The following is a 21,992-nucleotide window of genomic DNA, read 5'->3' on the forward strand; positions in this document are numbered from 1 at the left end:
GGAAAGATCCAGGTTTGATCCCCAATCTGTGCTGAGTTAACCAGCTTCCATCAGTTAGGATGCCAATAGAGGAGCACCAGTTTCCCTCACTACCTCTGGGCTTGGAGTGGGTGGGGGGGGGGGGGAACGAGGGAGTGTTCCCAATATTCCCATTCCTGGTTGCTGTTCAGTTGAGAAGTGCATGTTGGATGATAGGATTTGGACTGGGCTGAATAGCCTTCTGATGCTTGGGCCTCGGTTTTAACCATCCCACCCACTCACTGGTCCAGTGAGAATGGTGTGCAGGAGGGGGTCATGGTGTGCGGGAGGGGGTCATGCTGTGCAGGAGGGGGTCATGGTGTGCGGGAGGGGGTCATGGTGTGCGGGAGGGGGTCATGGTGTGCGGGAGGGGGTCATGGTGTGCGGGAGGGGGTCATGGTGTGCGGGAGGGGGTCATGGTGTGCGGGAGGGGGTCATGGTGTGCGGGAGGGGGTCATGGTGTGCGGGAGGGGGTCATGGTGTGCGGGAGGGGGTTATGGGAGTGCGGGAGGGGGTCATGGTGTGCGGGAGGGGGTCATGGTGTGCGGGAGGGGGTCATGGTGTGCGGGAGGGGGTCATGGTGTGCGGGAGGGGGTCATGGTGTGCGGGAGGGGGTCATGGTATGCGGGAGGGGGTCATGGTGTGCGGGAGGGGGTCATGGGAGTGCGGGAGGGGGTTATGGTGTGTGGGAGGGGGTTATGGTATGCGGGAGGGGGTTAAGGATTAGGCCGGGTCCACTTACCGGCTTGAGGTCGATCCGTTCCCACCGGACGCCATTTCAGCCACGCCGACTTTTGAGTGGGCCGAGTCTCCCGGGAGAGGTGGGTGGGCAGTGGGCCTGCTTTAAAATTCAAACATCATCGGCACCTCGACAGGACCTTAGCGGAGAGTCCGGGGGCGGGGGGTGGGGGCGGAACCAAAGAGGGAGAGGCCGACTGGCCAGAAGAGGCTGAGATAAATTTTCAACAAAGAAAAAAATGACTTCTCTCAGAACTCTTTTTGTGGGCCAGGAGGAGCAGGTGTGCTTTACCCCCAAATCACCACCAGGCCCCGCACGGAGAATCATTGGGCCTCCCTGGCCTCGGCCTCCCTTCGAGCGTCTCCCGACCCCTCCACCCACAGATGGCCGGGTCCCCCAGCTATGGCCTCCTGCCGCCAAATTCCCGCCAGGTAGTGGGCCTGTCCAGGAGTCCGGACACCTAATGCGAATCTGGCGCTCGGGTCGGTTGGGCCTCTGCGCCCCTGAACTGCCCGCATTTGGGGCTCTCGCGCTCCCTCCCTCCCTTTGTTTAAAGACCAGGGCCTTGCTGTCTAGGCTCACATACAAAGAATGGCCACTTGGGTAGGTGGGGTACAGAGGGGGAGGAGGGGGGCAATGTTGCCGCTGGCACTGAATGAGTCTGCATTTTCAGCAGAGGAAAGTAGAGGTGCGGGGGTGGGGGGGAGAAAAAAGAGGTCAGTCAAAAGTCTTCAGAGGCAAAAGTCATATTTCTGTTAACCATCTCAGGCTGGCAGAATGTCCTGTTCCAATGGCAACGATGAGTGACTTAAATGCAGTGAGTTGAGCTCCCTCAATTCATAATTAAATGTAACTGTTTACATTAGGTGAAATGTTAATAAAAGCCAACAATATTTGTATTCACTTAAGATAGTGGGTTTAGAGGGCTGTTTACAGGATGCCATCAGCCAGAGCCGCAGATGTTAGCCTGTTTTGACATTTCATTGTCCAGGATTTGACACCCAGCTTCCCAGTCGGTGTAAATCAGAGTCGCTCGGCATATGTCAGGACGCTTGTAGGGCTCTCTGCAAATACCATGGTGTTGACATAAGGGACAGATACGTTTTTAATTAAGTCCTTGTGAACCGCAGTATCCGAGCCTATGACACGATCCACTGCCAACCAGTGTACAGCCAGGCAGAGACTGGTGAGTTCATCGTGCCTTTCCCCCCCCCCTTCAGGAGAGAGTCACGTCATGTAAACTGGTTTCCCCTTCTATCGAAGCCTCAGGAAGTGTGGAAGAAGAAAAGGCTATTGGCCCCATCAAACCTGCTCACCCCGTTAAATGGCAGAGGAAAGGTTTGGTGCAAAGACTCCCTCACCCCCCGCAGCTCAATCGCAGAATTCAGAATGGTCACCCATCCTCACATCTCCTCTACTCAACCTTGGCCTGTTGCCCTCCACAGACATGTTTAACCCTTGCCCAAGAGGAACATTACATCCTGTCAGGTATCTGATGGCCTTAGTCTACGGTTTTCGTCTATGCTTTAGTCTATGCCCTATGACCTCCACTCCTGTTCATTTCAGGAGGTTCCTGTCAGGGAATTGTCCAATGCTGCACCTCAAGTTTTGGAAAAGATACTGGTGCACTGATTGGCTTCATGTAATTGGACACTTGATATGTAGCCAAGTTGTGTAAAAAGCTTAAACATGGCCAGACGGTGACTTAGCCCAGGGTTCAACGATGTCTGCTGGGGCAGGAGTTAGTTTCACTTCAGCCGGTGAATTTAACCGGTGAGGGGATAAAATGAGAGAATTGTGAATGAAGAAAAATGGAACTGATCAAAATAGCAATATAAGGGGAAACTTTGGGTCTGTGCTGAATTCACTGATCTCAGACAAGAGTGTCTGGGCACTAAAATTGACTTTAAGGCCCTTGGACTAGGAAGGGGAATAAATTTGCCAAGTTTTTTGTTCTTGATTGCTCCCCAGTGTTTCCTCCTGGAAAGTGCATGGGTGTGGATATTGGGTGAAGAAAGGATCAGGCTTGACGCCCTGGATCGAACAGCCTGCCCACACACGGGGTCATTTTAACCCAACCCGCCCAGCGGGAAAATAGCGGGATCGGCTTGGCCCGTTTTACACCCCACTTGATTTTACGTGCCAGCCGTGGCTCATTGGGTAGCACCCTCGCCTCTGAGTCAGAAGGTTGTGGGTTCAAGTCCCACTCCAGGGGCTTGAGCACATAAAGCTAGGCTGACACTCCTAGTGCAGTGCTGAGGGAGTTACCATCCCTCGGATGAGATGTAAAACTAAGGCCCTGTCTGCCCTTTCAGGTATAAGTTCCCATGACACTATTCAAATAAGAGCATGGGGTACCCTGGTCAATATTTCTCCCCTAACCAACACCTTAAACATATTATAGAGTCATAACGGCACAGAAGGAGGCCATTCGGCCCATCAAGTCTGCGCTGGCTCTCTAGAGCAATCCAGTCAGTCCCATTCCCCTGCTCTATCCCCGTAGCCCTGCAAGTTTATTTCCCTCAAGTGCCTATCCAGTCTCCCCTTGAAAACATTGAGTGTGTCCGCTTCCACGACTTCCGCCGGCAGCGAGTTCCAGGTCCTCACCACTCGCTGCGTAAAAACGTTTTCCCTCACATCCCCCCCTGCATTTCTTGCCCAAAACCTTAAATCTGTGTCCCCTAGTCCTTGTACCATCAACTAGTCGGAACAGCCTTTCCCCGTCTAGCCTATCCAAACCCGTCATAATCTTGTACACCTCTATCAAATCACCCCTCAACCTCCTTTGCTCTAATGAAAACAAATCCAGCTATATGGGGGATTTCAACCATCATATTAATTGGACAAATCAAATTGGGCAGAGCAGCCTTGAGGATGAGTTCATTGAGTGTATTAGGGATGGGTTTCTTGAGCAGTATGTAACTGAACCAACCAGGGGGCAAGCAACCTTAGATCTGGTCCTGTGTAACGAGACGGGATTAATTAAAAATGTCCTAGTAAAGGATCCCCTTGGAATGAGTGACCATAACATGGTTGAATTCCATATTCAATTAGAGGGTGAGAAGGTTGGATCTCAAACAAGCGTGCTAAGCTTGAATAAAGGAGACTATGAAGGTATGAGAGCGGAATTGAGTAGAGTGGATTGGGAAAATAGATTAAAGGGTAAGACGATACATGATCAGTGGTGTACATTCAAGGAGTTATTTTACAACTTCCAAAAAAAATATATTCCACTGAGAAGAAAAGGGTGTAAAAGAAAAGACAGCCATCCGTGGCTAAGTAAAGAAATTAAGGATAGTATTCGACTAAAAACAAGGGCATATAAGGTAGCCAAATCTAGTGGGAGGATAGAGGATTGGGAAAACTTTAAAAGACAGCAAAAAATAACAAAAAGATTGATTAAGAAAGGGAAGATAGATTATGAAAGTAAATGAGCAAAAAATATAAAACAGATAGTAAGAGTTTTTATAGTTATATAAAAAGAAAAAGGGTGGCTAAAGTAAATGTTGGTCCCTTAGAGGATGAGACCAGGAAATTAATGGTGGGAAATATGGAGATGGCAAAAACACTGAATGAATATTTTACATCAGTCTTTACAGTAGAAGACACTAAGAATATCCCAACACTGGACAAACAGGGGGCTAAAGGGGGGAAGGAGCTAAACACGATCAAAATCACTAAGGAAGTGGTACTCGGTAAAATAATGGGACTCAAGGCGGATAAATCACCTGGACCTGATGGCTTACATCCTAGGGTCTTGAGGGAAGTGGCGGTAGGGATTGTGGATGCATTGGTAATAATTTTCCAAAACTCCCTGGACTCGGCAAAGGTCCCGGCAGACTGGAAAACTGCTAATGTAACACCCTTATTTAAAAAGGGCAGTAGACAGAAGGCTGGAAACTATAGACCGGTTAGCCTAACATCTGTGGTAGGTAAAATTTTGGAGTCCATTATTAAGGAGACAGTAACAGGACATTTGGATAATCATAATTTAATAGGACAAAGTCAGCATGGTTTTATGAAGGGGAAGTCATGTTTGACAAATTTGCTGGAGTTCTTTGAGGAAGTAACGTATAAGGTGGATAAAGGGGAACCAGTGGACGTAGTGTATTTAGACTTCCAAAAGGCATTTGACAAGGTGCCACACAAAAGATTATTGCTTAAGATAAAAAATCACGGGATTGGGGGTAATATTCTGGCATGGATAGAGGATTGGCTATCTAACAGAAGGCAGAGAGTTGGGATAAATGGTTCATTCTCAGACTGGCAATCAGTAACTAGTGGTGTTCCGCAGGGGTCAGTGCTGGGTCCCCAACTCTTTACAATCTATATTAACGATTTGGAGGAGGGGACCGAGTGTAACATATCAAAGTTTGCAGATGATACTAAGATGGGAGGGAAAGTAGTGAGTGAGGAGGACATAAAAAACCTGCAAGGGGACATCGACAGGCTAAGTAAGTGGGCAGAGATTTGGCAGATGGAATACAATACTGGAAAGTGTGAGGTTATGCACTTTGGCAGGAAAAATCGTAGAGCAAGTTATTATCTTAATGGCAAGAAACTGGAAAGTACTGAAGTACAAAGGGATCTGGGGGTCCTGGTGCACGAAACTCAAAAGGTTAGTATGCAGGTGCAGCAAGTGATTAAGAAGGCCAATGGAATGTTGGCTTTCATTGCTAGGGGGATAGAATATAAAAATAGGGAGGTATTGCTTCAGTTGTACAAGGTATTGGTGAGGCCGCACCTGGAATACTGCGTACAGTTTTGGTGTCCATACTTAAGAAAGGACATACTTGCTCTCGAGTCAGTACAAAGAAGGTTCACTCGGTTAATCCCGGGGATGAGGGGATGGACATATGAGGAGAGGTTGAGTAGATTGGGACTCTACTCATTGGAGTTCAGAAGAATGAGAGGCGATCTTATTGAAACATATAAGATTGTGAAGGGGTCGGATCGGGTGGATGCGGGGAAGATGTTCCCGATGATGGGTGAAACTAGAACTAGGGGGCATAGTCTTAGAATAAGGGGCTGCTCTTTCAAAACTGAGATGAGGAGGAACTACTTCACTCAGAGGGTGGTAGGTCCATGGAATATGCTGCCCCAAAAAGCTGTAGAAGCTACATCATTACATAAATTTAAAACAGAAATAGACAGTTTCCTAGAAGTAAAGGGAATTAAGGGTTACGGGGAGCGGGCAGGAATTTGGACATGAGTCTAGGTTCGGATTGGTCATGGCCCTGTGGGTAGCGGAGCGGGCCCAGGGGCCGTGTAGCCTGATCCTGCTCCTATTTCGTGTGTCTAATTCGGTTAGATTCAGGAGATGGTTCTGTAATAGTGGATTGGCGGTTAGGATCAGATCAGCCATGATCTTATTGAATGGCGGAGCAGGCTCGAGGGGCCGATTGGCCTACTCCTGCTCCTATTTCTTATGTTCTTATGTTCTTAACCTGTCCTTGTAGCTAAGATCCCCCACCCCCGAAACCGTTCTGGTAAATCTCCTCTGTACCCTCTCAAGGACCTTCACATCCTTCCAAAAGTGTGGTGACTAGAACTGGACGCAATACTCCAGTTGTGGCCTAACCAGCGCTTTATAAAGGTTCAGCATAACTTCTCTACTTTTGTACTCAATACCTCTATTTATGAAGGCCAGGGTCCCATATGCTTTGCTAACCACTCTCTCAATATGTCCTGCCACCTTCAGGGACCTATGCACATTAACTCCCAGGTACCTCTGTCCCTGCACACTCTTTAAAACTGGGCCATGAAGTGCATATTGCCTCTCCCTGTTCCTGGCCATTTATTTCATTGCCTGTTTGTGGGAGCTTGCTGTGCGCAATTTGGTTGCCGCGTTTCCCACATTACAACAGTGCCTACACTTCAAAAAGTACTTCATTGGCTGTAAAGTGCTTTGAGACGTCCGGTGGTCGTGAAAGACACTATATAAATGCAAATTCTTTCTTTTCATTGACTTCAATGGAGGGGGTAAATTGGAGGGGGGTGGGTAGGGTGGTTTAAAACGGCGGCCGATCCAATCCTATCAGGTTCCCACTGGGCTCATTATGTTAAAATGACCCCCAAAGTGCTTCGGCTCACTGGAGTGAGGTACTGGAGGCCAGGTGCTGCCTGTGGACCCAGCACTCCGCAGAGAGTCCGCGCCCACAGCAAGTGAGAATAATACAAAATAGATTTTTTTTAAATATGACCCTTTTCCCCTTCCCACTCGCCTTCCCTGCCCAGTGCAGAATACATCCATGAAAGGTTTGCTTAAATAGTAAAAGTTTACACATCAAAAAAACATACTGCATACAGGGAAGAGCTGAAAAACAAGAACAATCATCAGAACTAGCCATGGTAGAGTCATCACCATTGGGGAAACGTTATGAGTGAGATTTAGGATTGAAAACAGCAAGACCACTCACAAACCCATTTAAACACAAGGGGCTGTGTTTATTTTTTTACAAGTGAGATGCATGAAAATAGGTCACACTTTTAAACATGAGACTCAATGGTTGAGTGAGTCTACTTTCAAATGGATGAGACTCGATGGTTGAAAGAGACTCTGGTTCTGCTAGAGTTAGCCACGACCAGTAGAAAATTGCTCCACTGCCCTCCTTGCAGTGTAACATTTATTGGCTCTTTTTTGCTCTCAGGTCTTTGAGTCTGTGGAAGAGAGTGAGGCCGAACAAATGGAAAAAGAAGTGGGGACTGATGGTGATAAACAGACAGCGCCCATTCCGAATGGCACTGTGCCTAATGGCACCTGCTCCCCGGACTCTGGACATCCATCCTCACGCAATTTCTCCACAACATCTGGCTACTCGGAGCGCAGCTTCAGCACAGAGGAAGTGATGCAGTGCAGCCACCACACACTGGCTGTAAGACGGGGGAGTGGGGCAAATAAAGCAGAGCCAAGCTCAGAGGAAGTACTTCCTCCCCAAGAGGAGTTGCAGGAACCGGTACCTCCCCTGGCGCGGCTACCAGAGGTACTTTCTGTGGTGGATGGATCCGAAGAAGTAGTGCCTGTTCGGGAGGAGTTACAAGAAGCACTTCCTGTGGTGGATAGAGCAGAAGAAATAGTTCCTGTGGCGGAAAGATCAGAAGAAGTAGTTCCTGTGGCGGAAAGATCAGAAGAAGCACTTCCTGTGGTGGACAGATCAGAAGAAATAGTCCCTGTGGCGGACAGATCAGAAGAAATAGTCCCTGTGGCGGAAAGATCAGAAGAAGCACTTCCTGTGGCGGATAGATCAGAAGAAGCAGTTCCTATGGTGGACAGATCAGAAGAAGTAGTTCCTGTGGTGGACAGATCAGAAGAAGTAGTTCCTGTGGTGAACAGATCAGAAGAAGCACTTACTGTGGTGGATAGATCAGAAGAAGTAGTTCCTGTGGTGGACAGATCAGAAGAAGCACTTCCTGTGGTGGATAGATCAGAAGAAGCACTTCCTGTGGTGGACAGATCAGAAGAAGCACTTACTGTGGTGGATAGATCAGAAGAAGTAGTTCCTGTGGTGGATAGATCAGAAGAAGCACGTCCTGTGGTGGATAGATCAGAAGAAGTAGTTCCTGTGATGGAAAGATCAGAAGAAATAGTCCCTGTGGCGGAAAGATCAGAAGAAATAGTTCCTGTAGTGGATGGATCAGAGGGTGTGTTGTCTGTGGCGGAGTTTTCGGCGCAGGTACCTCCTGACCATGAGGAGTCAAAAGGTGAACTTCCCATATTTAAAACCAAAGAGAATGTGACTGACCAAGGGATGATGGGAGAAGACGAGGCACTGCCTGTTGGACAGGAAATGGAAGGCTTTTGTCAACAGCTGAGTGTGGCCGAGAGCAGTGCTCCTGCAGCCTCCCCCGTCTCCTCCACTGGAGTGACGTACGCCGTGAGTACTGTGGGTTGGTCCACACCACATTGTTGTTGCTGTGGGAGAGACAGCGAGAGCTCTCTCTTGTAATTTTCCTCCTTGTGTCCAATCCCAAAAGTTAGGTACAAAGCCACTCTGGTTTTTCATTTCTTTTTTTGACCCTGAGCCAATATCTTGCTTTTTTTTTGTTTTAAATTAAAAATAAACTTCTTACGCTCATCAAAGATGCGCGATGCTGGTGGTGGGGAGCAGCAAACATTTTCTATTCCAAGTGGCCAGCATCCACATTGGGCATACGAAAATGACGGGCAGGAAAAGACCAGCTGGTCCGTCAAGCCTGCTTCCACGTTCGTGATGGCTGGAGCATCCTGACTGGACACTTGGATGTTTTACAATTTTAGTCCAAAACTGGACTGTCAGATCCAAAACCAGACAGGTGCCCAACCCTAAGCCCCAAACGCTCTGACAATTTACCAGGAGGTTGGTATGATGCCCGCAAATATCTGCCAATATTTCCATGTTCCTAAGCTTCCGCTCAGTACCTGCTTTGTCCACTTGACCCAGTAAGGACTTTCCCCATGATCCCTTTGGAAAGCAGAGTGGGGGGGCCTCTGAATCCCATCCTGACTCACCAGAACCACCGTACCACCGCTGTTAACTGTGGGCACACGGGGAGTTAAAACACATCCATTACCACCAGGATGGTCGGAGAGTCGGGGGGACACTCTACTGTCCATCGCTGTCGGAGAGCGGCTAAAATAAAGGGGGACTTTGCCCATCAACACTAGTATGACAGCATAGTGGTTATGTTACTGGACTAGTAATCCAGTGGCCTGGACTAACAATCCGGAGACTATGGGCTGGATTTTACTCACCGAGACGCGTTGGGGGCGGGACTGCTGCTTTCCGGGTTCTAGTCCCGCCCCCAGCGACATCTGACGCACAGACGCTATTTTCCTCTGATTGGCCTTATTAAGCCCACCCTGTGGGCTTGCTGGCCAATTAAGGGAAAGCCGGTGTCAGATGACATCAGTTGATGACGCTTCATCTGCCGGTTTTCTTAAAGGCACATGAACCATAAATTTTTGACAGATGATTTGACAGTGTTTGACAGCATTGAGGTGCTGTCAAACACTGACAATCACTGTACACAGGTGAGCCCTTGCACCCAGGCTCTCCAGTGACTCTCTCCTTAGGATGAAACAGATGGCAGCTGCAGGTGAGGGTACAGAAGTGATCTGCCACTTCTCCCATTGAGGTAAGGTCACACAAACACTTCAAAGCTTGTCACCTACAGAAAAATCTAAACACATTAAAAATGACTTTCCCAACATTTCCTTACCTCTGATATTCACCAGTGTCCCATTGCATCCTTCACACCACTTCTGCAGCGGTCATCTACATACAAACATTACAACAGACCCACAGCACGCCTCACTTGCCCTGGTGGGGTTCCCCGATGTCAGGAAGCCTGCAGCAGAAGTCTCAAAATTGGAAAAAGCCTCTTAACTGCCTGTTAACTACCTGTTAACAGGCAGTTAAGTGGCTATAATCCTCTTCCCGCTGCTAGGAGTCGGGTCCCTGCACAAATCGGGGACCTGACTCCCGGGAAGATTGGTTGGAGGCAGGTTGGGAGCGGGTTCGGGACTCGCTCCCATTTTTTTTGACTTTCCCAGCAGACCCGCCTCCTCAGGGCTGGTAAAATCCAGCCCTATGAGTTCAAAACCCACCACGGCAGCTGGGGAATTAAAAAATTCAGTTAATTAAATAAATCTGGAATAAAAAGCTAGTATCAGTGAAACTATTGAATTGTCGTAATCTGGTTCACTAATGTCCTTTAGGTGAAGGAAATCTGCCGTCCTTACCCGGTCTGGCCTATATGTGACTCCAGACCCACTGCAATGTGGTTGATTCTTAACTGCCCCTGTGAAGTGGCCCAGCAAGCCACTCAGTTATATAGGGATGGGCAGTAAATGCTGGTCTTGCCAGCAACGCCCACATCCCGTGAATGAATTTTTTTTAATTGCCACTTGGCACCCTATCTGTCACAAGTGGGTCTGGGAGCTGGCCTGGGTTTTTTTTTTGTTTAAATGCCACAATGTTTTTTTTTAATCTTTCAGCAAGAATTGCTGGACATGTACACGATCAATTTGCACCGGATAGAAAAGGACGTTCAACGCTGTGACCGCAACTACTGGTACTTCACACCCACTAACCTCGAGAAACTGCGCAACGTCATGTGCAGGTAGATATTGCCCATCGTGGCTCTTTAATAGGCCTTCGATACGCGGAAGGCTGAGCAGTAAGATTGCATCCCGTGGGATTGGCGGCCAGAGTTTAAGCTGGATTGGCGATTAGGGCTACCAACCCTTTCTGGATTACCCTGGAATCTCCAGGAATTGAAGATTAATCCTGTGAGCAAACCCAGGAGAGAAAAAAAAATCACGGGGACCATGAAATAAATTGTGTGTTTTTCATTTATTTTGAACGCTTCCATTTATTCGTTCTAAAAGTGTTGAAGATGGGGGAGAAAAGGTTGCTTCACTGGGTAGGGTGGTTGAAGGTCATGTGATGTATAGTAATCTGGGGTGTTATGATTAAGGTTATCCACCAGGTGGTGCTGTAGCCAGTGCTGCCACTAGTTAAGGTCAGGGGGTTGCTTCCTGTCAAGGTCAGCAAAGGTGGAATGCCAGGATGCAGGCCTGTTTGTTTGCTACACAGTTGTTAATAAAGTACTCGTGCTAATTCTAATATTTCGCCTCTTCGAGTTCTTGTTCCACTACATGGATTTATCGCATGATGGAACCTCCAGGAATATGTCCAACCAGAGTTGGCAACCCTTGATGAGGAGGGCGACCAGAATGATATCTAATCTTGGAGCTCTTAGTTGTGATGGTAGCTCCAAGAGTCAGGGTCACTTACTTTGGAGAAATGCTGGCTTAGAAGGGATAATGACTGAAGATTCTTAAAATTATGAAGGGACTGGATACAATCCAGTTAGACAGATTATGTGAAAAAGATACGGGCAGTAGGACTAGAGTTCATACCATCAAATCAGAGTCAGGTTGGATGCCTCATCACCCTCTGGAACACACTGCCAAGACAAGTCCCACTCTAGAGACCTGAGCACAAATATCTAGGATTGATACTCCCAGTGCAGTACTGAGGGAGTGCTGCACTGTCTGAGGTGCCGTCTTTCGGATGAGACGTTAAACCGAAGCCCCGTCTGCTCTCTCAGGTGGACGTAAAAGATCCCACGGCACTATTTCGAAGAAGAGCAAGGGAGTTCTCCTCGGTGACCTGGCCAATATTTATCCCTCAATCAACATCGCTAAAAACAGATTATCTGGTCATTATCACATTGCTGTTTGTGGGAGCTTGCTGTGCGCAAATTGTCTGCAGTGTTTCCTACATTACAACAGTGACTCCACTTCAAAAAGTACTTCATTGGCCGTAAAGCGCGTTGGGGATGTCCTGAGGTCGTGAAAGGCGGTATATAGAAACATAGAAGATAGGAGCAGGAGTAGGCCCCTCGAGCCTGTTCTGCCATTTAATGAGATCATGGCTGATCATCCAAATTCAGTACCCTGTCCCTGCTTTCTCCCCATATCCCTTGATCCCTTTAGCCTTAAGAAATATATCCAACTCCTTCTTGAATATATTTAATGAATTGGCCTCAACTGCCTTCTGTGGTAGAGAATTCCACAGGTTGCATATAAATGCAAGTCTTTTATGGGGGTAAGTATGGAGTCAGTACAGTCCTTAAAAAAGGAATTTGACTGTGCCAGTATTGTTGGTTGTAGAAATATTGCAGATGGTGGGGAGCGGGGGGGAAAGGGCTGTTTGATTGACAGTCCAGAATCATCCAAAGCAGGTAATGAAGAGTCTGTTCACTCTGCAATCGGTCTGGGTCGACGGGGTGCCGCGAGGATGGCCGTGATTGCCCATTGCTCTTTGACCCCTGCTGGGCATGTTATGGGTGCTGATGAAAAGGGGCTAACCCAGAATCCATCGTTCATCCCCTTTTCCGATGCTTCTTTTCCCCTTACTCGCTCTGTTGCTGGGCCGCGATGGCTGTATTTTATCATTGTTTTTTTGTTTTGCAGTTATATCTGGCAGCATTTGGAGATTGGTTATGTGCAGGGGATGTGTGACCTTCTGGCTCCTCTGCTCGTCGTTCTGGATGATGGCAAGTTATTTATTTATGATTTTAATTAAACTTACTGGCGGTCTCATGGCTAGCTGAAATAACAATTTTTTTTTTTTAAATCAATTTTAATTGTCAGTAATAATTCTAAATTGGATTTCTAAAGTAATGTTGAGAGGATTTTGATGTCTTTCCAGCTGTTCTATGATTCCAGTGTAATTAATTTGCGTCTGCAGATTGGGCTGGTATTTGGCAGTGAGCGACACAGCTTTGCTCTTACGTCCACAGGAACAGAAGTAGACCATTCAGCCCCTCGAGCCTGTTCCACCATTCAATTTGATCATGGCGGATTTGTATCCAATGTTCCCTTTAAGCTGTGCGGCACTCTGGAAGTCCCGCTCAGCCGGCTCGCCGGCTTTTAAAGGGAAAATCTCATTAAAGGGGTCGCGCGGGCCCCCCAAAAAATTACAAGGAACATTGTCTGTACCTCAACTCCATTTACTCACCTTCGCTCCATAATCCTTAATACCCTTACCTCACAAAAATCTCAACCTCAGATGGCGATTTTGCCAGCCCTGGGGAGGCGAGTATGGAGGCGTGACTGCCGGGAAAATGGCAGAAACTGGGAGCGGGTACCGAACCCGCCCCCAGCCCGCCTCCGTGCCATTTTCCCAGGAGGCGGGTCCCCAACTCGCACTGGGACCCGTCTCCTCAAGGTGGGAAGGGGATTACAGACACTTAACTGCCTGGTAACAGGTTAATATTGAAACAATTAAATCAAAAATTTTTGGCAGATGAAACGTCATACGGTGACGTTCTCTGTCACTGGCTTTCCCTTAATTGGCCTGCTGAGCTCGCTGGACGGGCTTAACAAGGTCAATCAAGGGAAAATAGCGTGGGTTGGCCGGATGTCGATGGAGGCGGGACTAAAACCCAACGAGCAGCAGTCCCGCCTCCATCAACGTCCCCATTGGCAAAATCACCCCCATAGTTTTGAAAATTTCGGTTGACCCACCCCAGCCTCAACAGCTTTTTGCGGGGGTGGGGGGGTGTTCCAAATTTTCATTACTCTTTGTGTGAAGAAATGCTTCCTGATGTCACCCCTGAATTTTAAGGTTATGCCCCCTTGTTCTGGACTCCTCACCCCCCCCCCCCTCCCGCCAACTAAACTGTATGCCCCCACTATGAGTGCGTTTTTAGATTGGGCGGAACAGTTTTATTTTTTAAGCTCATGCACTGATATAGATACATTAATATTATTACAGTATTAAAAGTGCTCGAGTATTACGAATAATTTAATTGTTTCAATATTAACCTGATAGAATCAATGTTAGCTCGAGGAACAGCACCTCATCTTTCGATTAGGCACTTTACAGCCTTCTGGACTCAACATAGAGTTCAACAATTTCAGATCATAACCTCGGCCCCTATCCTATATATATTTTTTATCCACACCTTTTGTTTGTGCCTTTTCTTCTCTCCCACATGGCAGCTGTCTTTCATTCTGCCAGCGCAATTTACACTTCATCTCGAGCCATCCTTTGTTTCTTAACCTGTCTCGTTACCATCTCCTCTCGCCTTGAATATCTCTTAATGTCTCTTAACCTCTCCTGCCTTCCATCCTATCACAGACCTTCCCTTTTGTTCTTTCATCCCCTCCCCCCTTTCCCAGCTCCTACACTTGCTTAAAAATCTGTTCCATTTCCTGCTTTTTTTCCAGTTCTGATGAAAGGTCATCGACCTGAACCGTTAACTCTGTTTCTCTCTCTTCACAGATGCTGCCTGGCCTGCTGAGTATTTCCAGCATTTTCTGTTTTTATTTCAGATTTCCAGCATCTGCAGTATTTTCTTTTTGTAGAATGGAAAGTGTAATGTGAATTTGACTTTGTTTCTGACCTGAGAGAGCACGGACCAGTCACAGGGTTGAAAGTGGTGTGGCTGTTTTTTGTGGATATTCTTTCCTCCCCCCCCGGGAACATCTACAGGAGAACATTGCAATCAATCTGCTTCCCCACCCACCCCCACCTCACCCTTTTGTTTTGCTGCCTTTGTACAGAGGCCATGGCGTTCAGCTGCTTCACCCAGCTAATGAAGAGGATGAACCAGAATTTTCCGCATGGAGGGGCCATGGACACTCACTTTGCCAACATGCGTTCCCTCATCCAGGTGCGCTCCCTGATCTTTTACCCTTTAAAATGCCGTAACACCCGGTGTTCATCCACACAAGTTATGCGAAGCAGAAAAGTTATGTTAAGTTTGTATAGAACCTTGAATAGCCCACACTTGGGAGTACTGTGCAATAGTTCTGGTCTCCACATTATAAAAAGGATGGAAGAAGCTACCACGTGGAGTGGTTGAGGCAAATAGCGTAGATGTTATCTTCTGAGCTAAGGGACAAAAGCTTCTTTGAGGGGTTATCTGAAGGCCGGGTATTTGAACATGCCAGCCATCATATATCCAAGGTTTACTGACTACCGTGCTTCAGTTGTAAAGAGGCAAGCCGTATTTTAACCCCTTGTGGGCTGATTGTGTGTTTATTGCTTTTAAGTATCGTGCTCTCAATTTTAGCCTACTCACATTGATCTGATGTCATGGTATTTTCTTGACTTTCAAAAAGAGTTAGGGTAACGTTGTGAGCCTCCCATGTGATGTTACCCACTGGAAATCACAGTTAGGAGGTGATTATTAATCCTGGGCACACCATCCCAAACATGGCGAGTATTTGGCCACAAATTGTGTTTGACTCGGTATGTTAAGAGTGGGAGAGAGGTAGAGATAAATCAAGAAGGAATGGTTATGTGCTGCAAAGTTTGGATTGGAGGAGGAAGGGAGACTGAGGAAGGTGCACGATTTTGAGTTGCAAAGAATGAGTTGGAGAAGCAGAGTCTGTATTTTATTACAAAGTGAGGCGAGTGCAGCAGGAATAGTGGTGTACTTGGAGCTACAGGGGGAATGGGAGCAGGTTCGTAGGATCAATAACCATCGCAGTATTGGTAAAAGCGGAGAGTGCAATCAGCAAGTTCATGACAGAGAGTGAGAGGTTGGAGACCAGAGGGGTGAGAGGAATCACCTGTCAGAATGCGCTTCTTGCAGAAAGGCTGGCATTTCCTAATGTGACGTGTGTTTGTGTTCTAGATCCTGGATTCAGAACTGTTTGAGTTAATGCACCAGAATGGGGACTATACCCACTTCTACTTCTGCTACCGCTGGTTTCTGCTGGACTTCAAGCGAGGCAAGTGGTTGTACTGGGCTGTACTTATTCCCATCTTATTCTCCCCTTTTTTTCCCCTGCCACACCCCTTTTCAGGCCATTTGCTACCTTGATTCGCTGTCTAGTACAAGGTGGAGATGGTCAGTGCCTCAGAACAGCAGCTGTCAATGCCACTTCGTATTAGAGCACCAGGAGGCATCGTGGCCAGTAGATTAACGAGCTCCTTGCCCAAAGATAGAACACTGTCACTTACTGCAATTATATCGGGCCCTGGTGAGACCACACCTGGAGTATTGTGTACAGTTTGGGTCTCCTTATCTGAGGAAGGATATACTTGCCATAGAGGGAGTGCAGCAAAGGTTCACCAGACTGGTTCCTGGGATGGGGGGATTGTCCTATGAGGAGAGATTGAGTAGACTAGGCCTATATTCTCTAGAGTTTAGAAGAATGAGAGGTGATCTCATTGAAACATACAAAATTCTTACAGGGCTTGACAGGGTAGATGCTGGGAGGATGTTTCCCCCTGGCTGGGGAGTCTAGAACCAGGGGTCACAGTCTCAGAATAAGGGGTCGGCCATTTCGGACTGAGATGAGGAGAAATTTCTTCACTCGGAGGGTGGTGAATCTTTGGAATTCTCTACCCCAGAGGGCTGTGGAGACTCAGTCGTTGAGTATATTCAAGACTGGGATTGATAGATTTTTTGGATATTAATGGAATCAAGGGATATGGGGATCGGGCAGGAAAGTGGAGTTGAGGTAGAAGATCAGCCATGATCTCATTGAATGGCGGAGCATGCTCGAGGGGCTGAATGGCCGACTCCTGGCTCCTATTTCTTATGTTCACATGTAACATCTCTTCATGAGGCATTGCATCAAGTACCACCAACCCCAGTGAACCAAAGCGGGGTGTTTTTCAGTGAGAGCAGCCCTGGCAGGCCGATCCATGATCCAGTGTTTGGGTGACGTGGCCTGCACCAACCTGCCTAAATCCAGTGTGTAATAGATATCCCTCCGCCCCCTCTCCATACCGGAGTACAGGTTGACCACTACCCTGCCTCTAAAGAGGGGACTGGTTGACGTCACTCTGCCTCCCGAGCTGTCCCTTTCTGATCCATGGGGGGGTGGGGGGTGGGGGGTGGGGGGAGAGATCTTTTGGGGTTTGGCGGACCACAGGTTCTTCCAAAGCCACAGAGGCGTCTGATCAGCAGCCAGCAAGGGTACAACATGAGCACCTGACGGTTGTGTCCTTGACTTGTGTATCCTGACCGCGCCCCCCCCCCCCCCCCGTTCCATATTGACTCGAACCTCCGCCTAACCGTTACAGGGTCAGCTCTGCCTCCTACTGAAATTGCACTCAGTGAAGGCATGTGTCCAGTGCACCGCAAGGTAAATCTAATAATCAGTGTAAAACATACAATAACAAGACACCCAGGAATGAGTGAGAGAAGCTGTGTGTGTGACAGATAGATCCGTTCGACAAGACACACAATACAGTGACATCAATAATTTTAATGATCAAGTACAATTAGTTACACACAAGTTACAAGGCAGTAAGATGGATTTTACCCCCAATCCTTAGCCGAACAGGCGATCGTGTGTTGAAATTGTCTGTTCCTTTGTTCTTTGCTCTTGTTCTTTACCTGCTCCCAACTCCGCATGACCATGACATCGTCCACCCTCAGCCGATCAGTAACCTTGTAGCCTATTTAACCCGTATATGGACACACTTCCATTTTGTTTCTCCCTGACTCTCTTCAGCAGTTTTCCAGCAGACACAATTTAAGATGGACTGCTGTGTACACTGTTTAGTCTCACACGTGAAGAACGACTACATGGGTGAAGTGCTGGAGGGTGGCCTATGCTCCTGGAACTAAGCCCCGGAGATAAAGGAGCAAAATTGCACCTCCTCTATTCCCTCCCACCCACCCCTCCCTGAACCTTTTCCGCTACCTGTTGAGTTTCTGTAGCTTGTGTCCTCTTTTTCCCCTCTGCAGAGTTGGTCTACGGTGATGTATTTTCGGTCTGGGAGACCATTTGGGCAGCAAAGTATGCCTCGTCCACTCACTTCGGGCTCTTCTTTGCGCTGTCAATGGTGGAGCATTACCGAGACATCATTCTGGAAAATAACATGGACTTCACAGACATCATCAAGTTCTTTAACGGTGAGTTAGAGAAGGTGGGGATGTAGAACTAGAGTCGTTTGGGAACACCAGGAGATGCTCTCTAGGTGGTCCCTCGTGGGTACTGATGTAGGCGGAAGATGCTAGTGAGCTGCCTTTAATCCCCACCACTGGAGGAGGGGAAGTGGAAAATGAGGGAAAGAGAAAAATGAGGGACAACCTACCCCTCCCCCCTCCGTTTACACTGTTGGGGAATGGAGGGGGTAAGGTCAAAGAAAACGTAAGATTATAGGAACAGGGGTAGGCCACTCAGCCCCTCAAGCCTGTACTGCCATTCAGTGATATCATGGCTGAGCTATATCTTGCCTCCATTTACCTGTCTTGGTTCCCTATCCCATAATACCCTTACCCAACTTCGTGCACCCAAGTCCTAACAGCTCATCCCTGCTGGTCTGCACGGCAGGGAGGAAGGCTGGAGAAAGACCCGTATCGTTAGAGGGGGTGATCCCATCCCCTTTGTCATGAATCTTACCATTCATGAAGAAATGACTCATGAAATAACACTGGGCGGCCAGCTGGTGGCGCCGTCGAAGGAAAGTATAAATACTCGGGCGTGAGCCCAGCTTGCCCAGGACGTTTCTGTAACCAGGAACTAGTGATGTAACTAGAATCTCATGGTTGTGAAACAGTTGATTAAAGCCTTGTTTTCTCCTCAAATCAAGTGCTTAGTGGTTTTCTTACGCCACCCTTTATCCAGGTGGGATTCATACACCAGTTGCTGAAGTGCTGGGTATAACTCATTGAAACATCCGGTACCTCCCTCCCCCCCTACACCCCACGGCAGAGAGAAAACTTCAGTCTCCTCTGATTGGACTGGATGTAATTTAGGTCCTCCCCCTTCCCCCGAGGTGGAAGGTTGACCCCACGAGAGCCCCCTTGACCTCTGAACCCCGCTAACCACCCACTTCCTATTTTGCCTTCTAGAAATGGCCGAGCACCACGACACGAAGCAGGTGCTGAAGCTGGCGCGAGACCTGGTTTACAAAGTGCAGACGCTGATTGAAAATAAATGAGGAGGAGGAGCAAGTTGAGGGCACCCAGGCAGCACATCAGCAGAGAAGTTGTGGGTGAAGCCTCGGGCACTCTAGCTGTCCAGTCTATACATCATTATTTATAGTGTTGCCTCGGTGCTGGGGCCGCTGGTTTTGTCACTGTGTGTTCTTGTTGCAGTGAGAGATGTTAACGAGCCTGGTTCCCTTTTCTCACGGCTTAAAAAACTCTTGAATTTCTCCATAATTGCTTTGTCTGCTCGCTGATTCTACGGGCCTTTTATATTGTACGGTCGCGCTTTGTTTTATTGATGTTTATTCAGTACGACAAAGGTGTTCAAGATACTGGGGCCACCGATTTTTAAAAGTGAGGAAGTTAGGTTGTAAGAAGCAATGACGGGGCAGATTTTTTTTCCACCCAAAGGATTGTAGATTTGTGGAGTATGTTTACCAGGGTAGGCCATCAAAGCAGACAGCATAAATGGGTTCAACAGGAAATACCGCAGAACTGTGGGATTTGGGCTACTGGTGAGAAGGCAGGTGGATGGGGTTGAGAGCCATCAAAAATTGATTGAGCTTGTTAAAAAGAAAAATGAAAGAAAGACTTGCATTTATATAGCGCCTTTCACGACCACCGGACGTCTCGAAGCGTTTTACAGCCAATTAAGTACTTTTGGAAGTGTAGTCACTGTTGTAATGTAGGAAATGCAGCAGCCAATGTGCGCACAGCAAGCTCCCACAAACAGCAATGTGAAAATGACCAGATAGTCTGTTTTTATTATGTTGGTTGAGGGAGAAATATTGGCCAGGACACTGGGGATAACTCCCCTGCTCTTCTTCGAAATAGTGCTATGGGATCTTTTTACGTCCATCTGAGAGAGCATCTGGTTTAACGTCTCATCCGAAAGACGGCACCTCCGACAGTGCAGCACTCCCTCAGCACTGCACTGGGAGTGTCAGCCTAGCTTTATGTGCACATGTCTCTGGAGTGGAACTTGAACCCACAACCTTCTGACTCAGAGGCGAGTGTGCTACCCACTTTTTTTTAATTAATGTACTTTATTGAACATTAAGAACATTTACAACATCGTGATCATTTCATTGTATGATACAAATCAATTCCGCCGCTCTGCACAGCCATTCTGCCACCACATTTTAACATCAAAACCTGAAGTTTAATTTGTCTCCTGTAACATATATTAATCGATTGTACTTTAAAAATTGGTTGTAAAATACTATACTTAAATTCCTTTCTGAATAAAACATCCACAGAGCCTTATAATGATCTTTTAGCTTATATTTAAAATACTCTTTTAGATTGATTCTCCTCCCCTTAAAAACAGAGCACTCCCTCTTTGCACAATCACGAATCTAGCCAAACTGAACGTTAAATTAATTGCCGCTCCGCTAGACTCGGGCAGACTCTCCTGCAATCCCCATCTCAAAATTGAGTCCCACGGGATTCCCATTCTCACTCTTCGGTCCCCACCCAGCAAAAAAGCTTCACACAACTGTCGAACATAGTACTTAAAGTCATTTAACTGCGGACATAACACCAGTAAATGGGACAGAGTCTCATCCCGTGTCCCACACATTGGGCAAGTTGCCGCCTCCACTCGCCCAATCTTGCACAAGACCGTCATGGTAAAAATCCGGTTATGAGCCAATTTGAAATCCAGTTCAATCCATTCTGGACATTTAAAATTCGCCCACACTCCCTTCCAAATCCTGTTGAAGTCCAGCTGTGGGTATATACTCTGCCAAAACTCCTGACCAGCAGGCGTCTTGAATCTCCATTCTCTAAATACCTCATAGAAATCTCGAGTATTACAGTTGTCAAATTGGACCAACTCTCCCCCTTTCGCCAGTACAAAGCTTGGAAAAGCAGAACACATTTTACTTCCTTTGGAGATTTCCGCATTTATTTCTTCCATCCAATCCTGTGGCATTGCCCTCACAATCTTCTCATACATGATTGCTATTGCTTTTTCCTCTACCTCCTGATCCTCCTCCCACACCATGTCCCTCACTATCGCTTCCGGCAACCAACCTGGAATTACCTCGTATAATACATCTTTCACAGATATAATCCCAGCTTTTATAAAATCTTGATTAAATAAAACCTCTCCTTCGATGTTGACCCACCTGTTCAAAAATAAGGGCTGTTCTAAAAATTCCTCAGCCCCCTTGGGCATAAACTGCACACTTTTTAAAAATTGGGCCCAAGTCTCTACAACCCCCTTATAAAACCTAGGGAGAAGTTTAATCGATTTCAAAAACATATTATTGTATTCCATATACAATATCCCCTGCCCTCCTATCCCACTTCGTTTTAAAAAATGCTCAAAACAACTCTTCCAAAAACTTGTATTTGACTTCTGAAGAAATCTCTTCACCCATTTGATTCTAAAGGATTTTTTCTTCAAATCAATATCTGGGAAATTGAGTCCTCCCTGATTTCTCTGTCCGATTATGGTATTGTAAGCCACCAAGGCTGGTTTCCTTTCCCATAAAAACCTCACACAAGCTTCTCGGATGGAATTTTCCGCCCACTCAGGAATATCCTCCACTGTCAGTAAGTACCATAGCTTAGATAGCAGGAGAGCAGACACCACTGTCGCTCTTCCTTGCACTTTAAACCACCTTCTTTCCCATCTTCCCAAAATCGTTTTAATTTTCATAACCTTCGGTTCCCAATTTAATCGATCCGCTTCATCCCTGTCCTTCTTGCACCCCATATGCACCCCCAGAACTTCCAAAACCTCCACCACCTTAAAGGGACATTCCCTCAACCATTCCCCCCTACCCCTCCCTGCAACCAGGCATTGGGACTTACTATAATTCACTCTGGC

The 21,992-nt window shown here is 47.2% G+C and overlaps 1 protein-coding gene across 1 annotated transcript in view; it reads left to right on the forward strand.

The window, feature by feature from the left end:
• The window catches only part of LOC147103595 (small G protein signaling modulator 1-like), a 63,807-nt gene extending 44,096 nt beyond the window's left edge, over window positions 1–19,711 (forward strand). Inside the window, exons 11-17 of the mRNA XM_085962173.1 lie at window positions 7,408–8,631; window positions 10,734–10,858; window positions 12,720–12,802; window positions 14,817–14,926; window positions 15,896–15,992; window positions 17,966–18,133; window positions 19,076–19,711. Of these exons, the coding sequence (XP_085818299.1) occupies window positions 7,408–8,631; window positions 10,734–10,858; window positions 12,720–12,802; window positions 14,817–14,926; window positions 15,896–15,992; window positions 17,966–18,133; window positions 19,076–19,164 (1,896 nt within the window). The 3' untranslated portion in view covers window positions 19,165–19,711. The remainder of the gene's footprint in view (window positions 1–7,407; window positions 8,632–10,733; window positions 10,859–12,719; window positions 12,803–14,816; window positions 14,927–15,895; window positions 15,993–17,965; window positions 18,134–19,075) is intronic.
• Window positions 19,712–21,992: the final 2,281 nt, after the last annotated feature.

This window comes from Somniosus microcephalus, chromosome 19 (genome assembly GCF_052327205.1).
Source record: "Somniosus microcephalus isolate GS21.2 chromosome 19, FLI_Smic_1.0, whole genome shotgun sequence".
NCBI classification, from domain to species: Eukaryota; Metazoa; Chordata; class Chondrichthyes; order Squaliformes; family Somniosidae; genus Somniosus; species Somniosus microcephalus.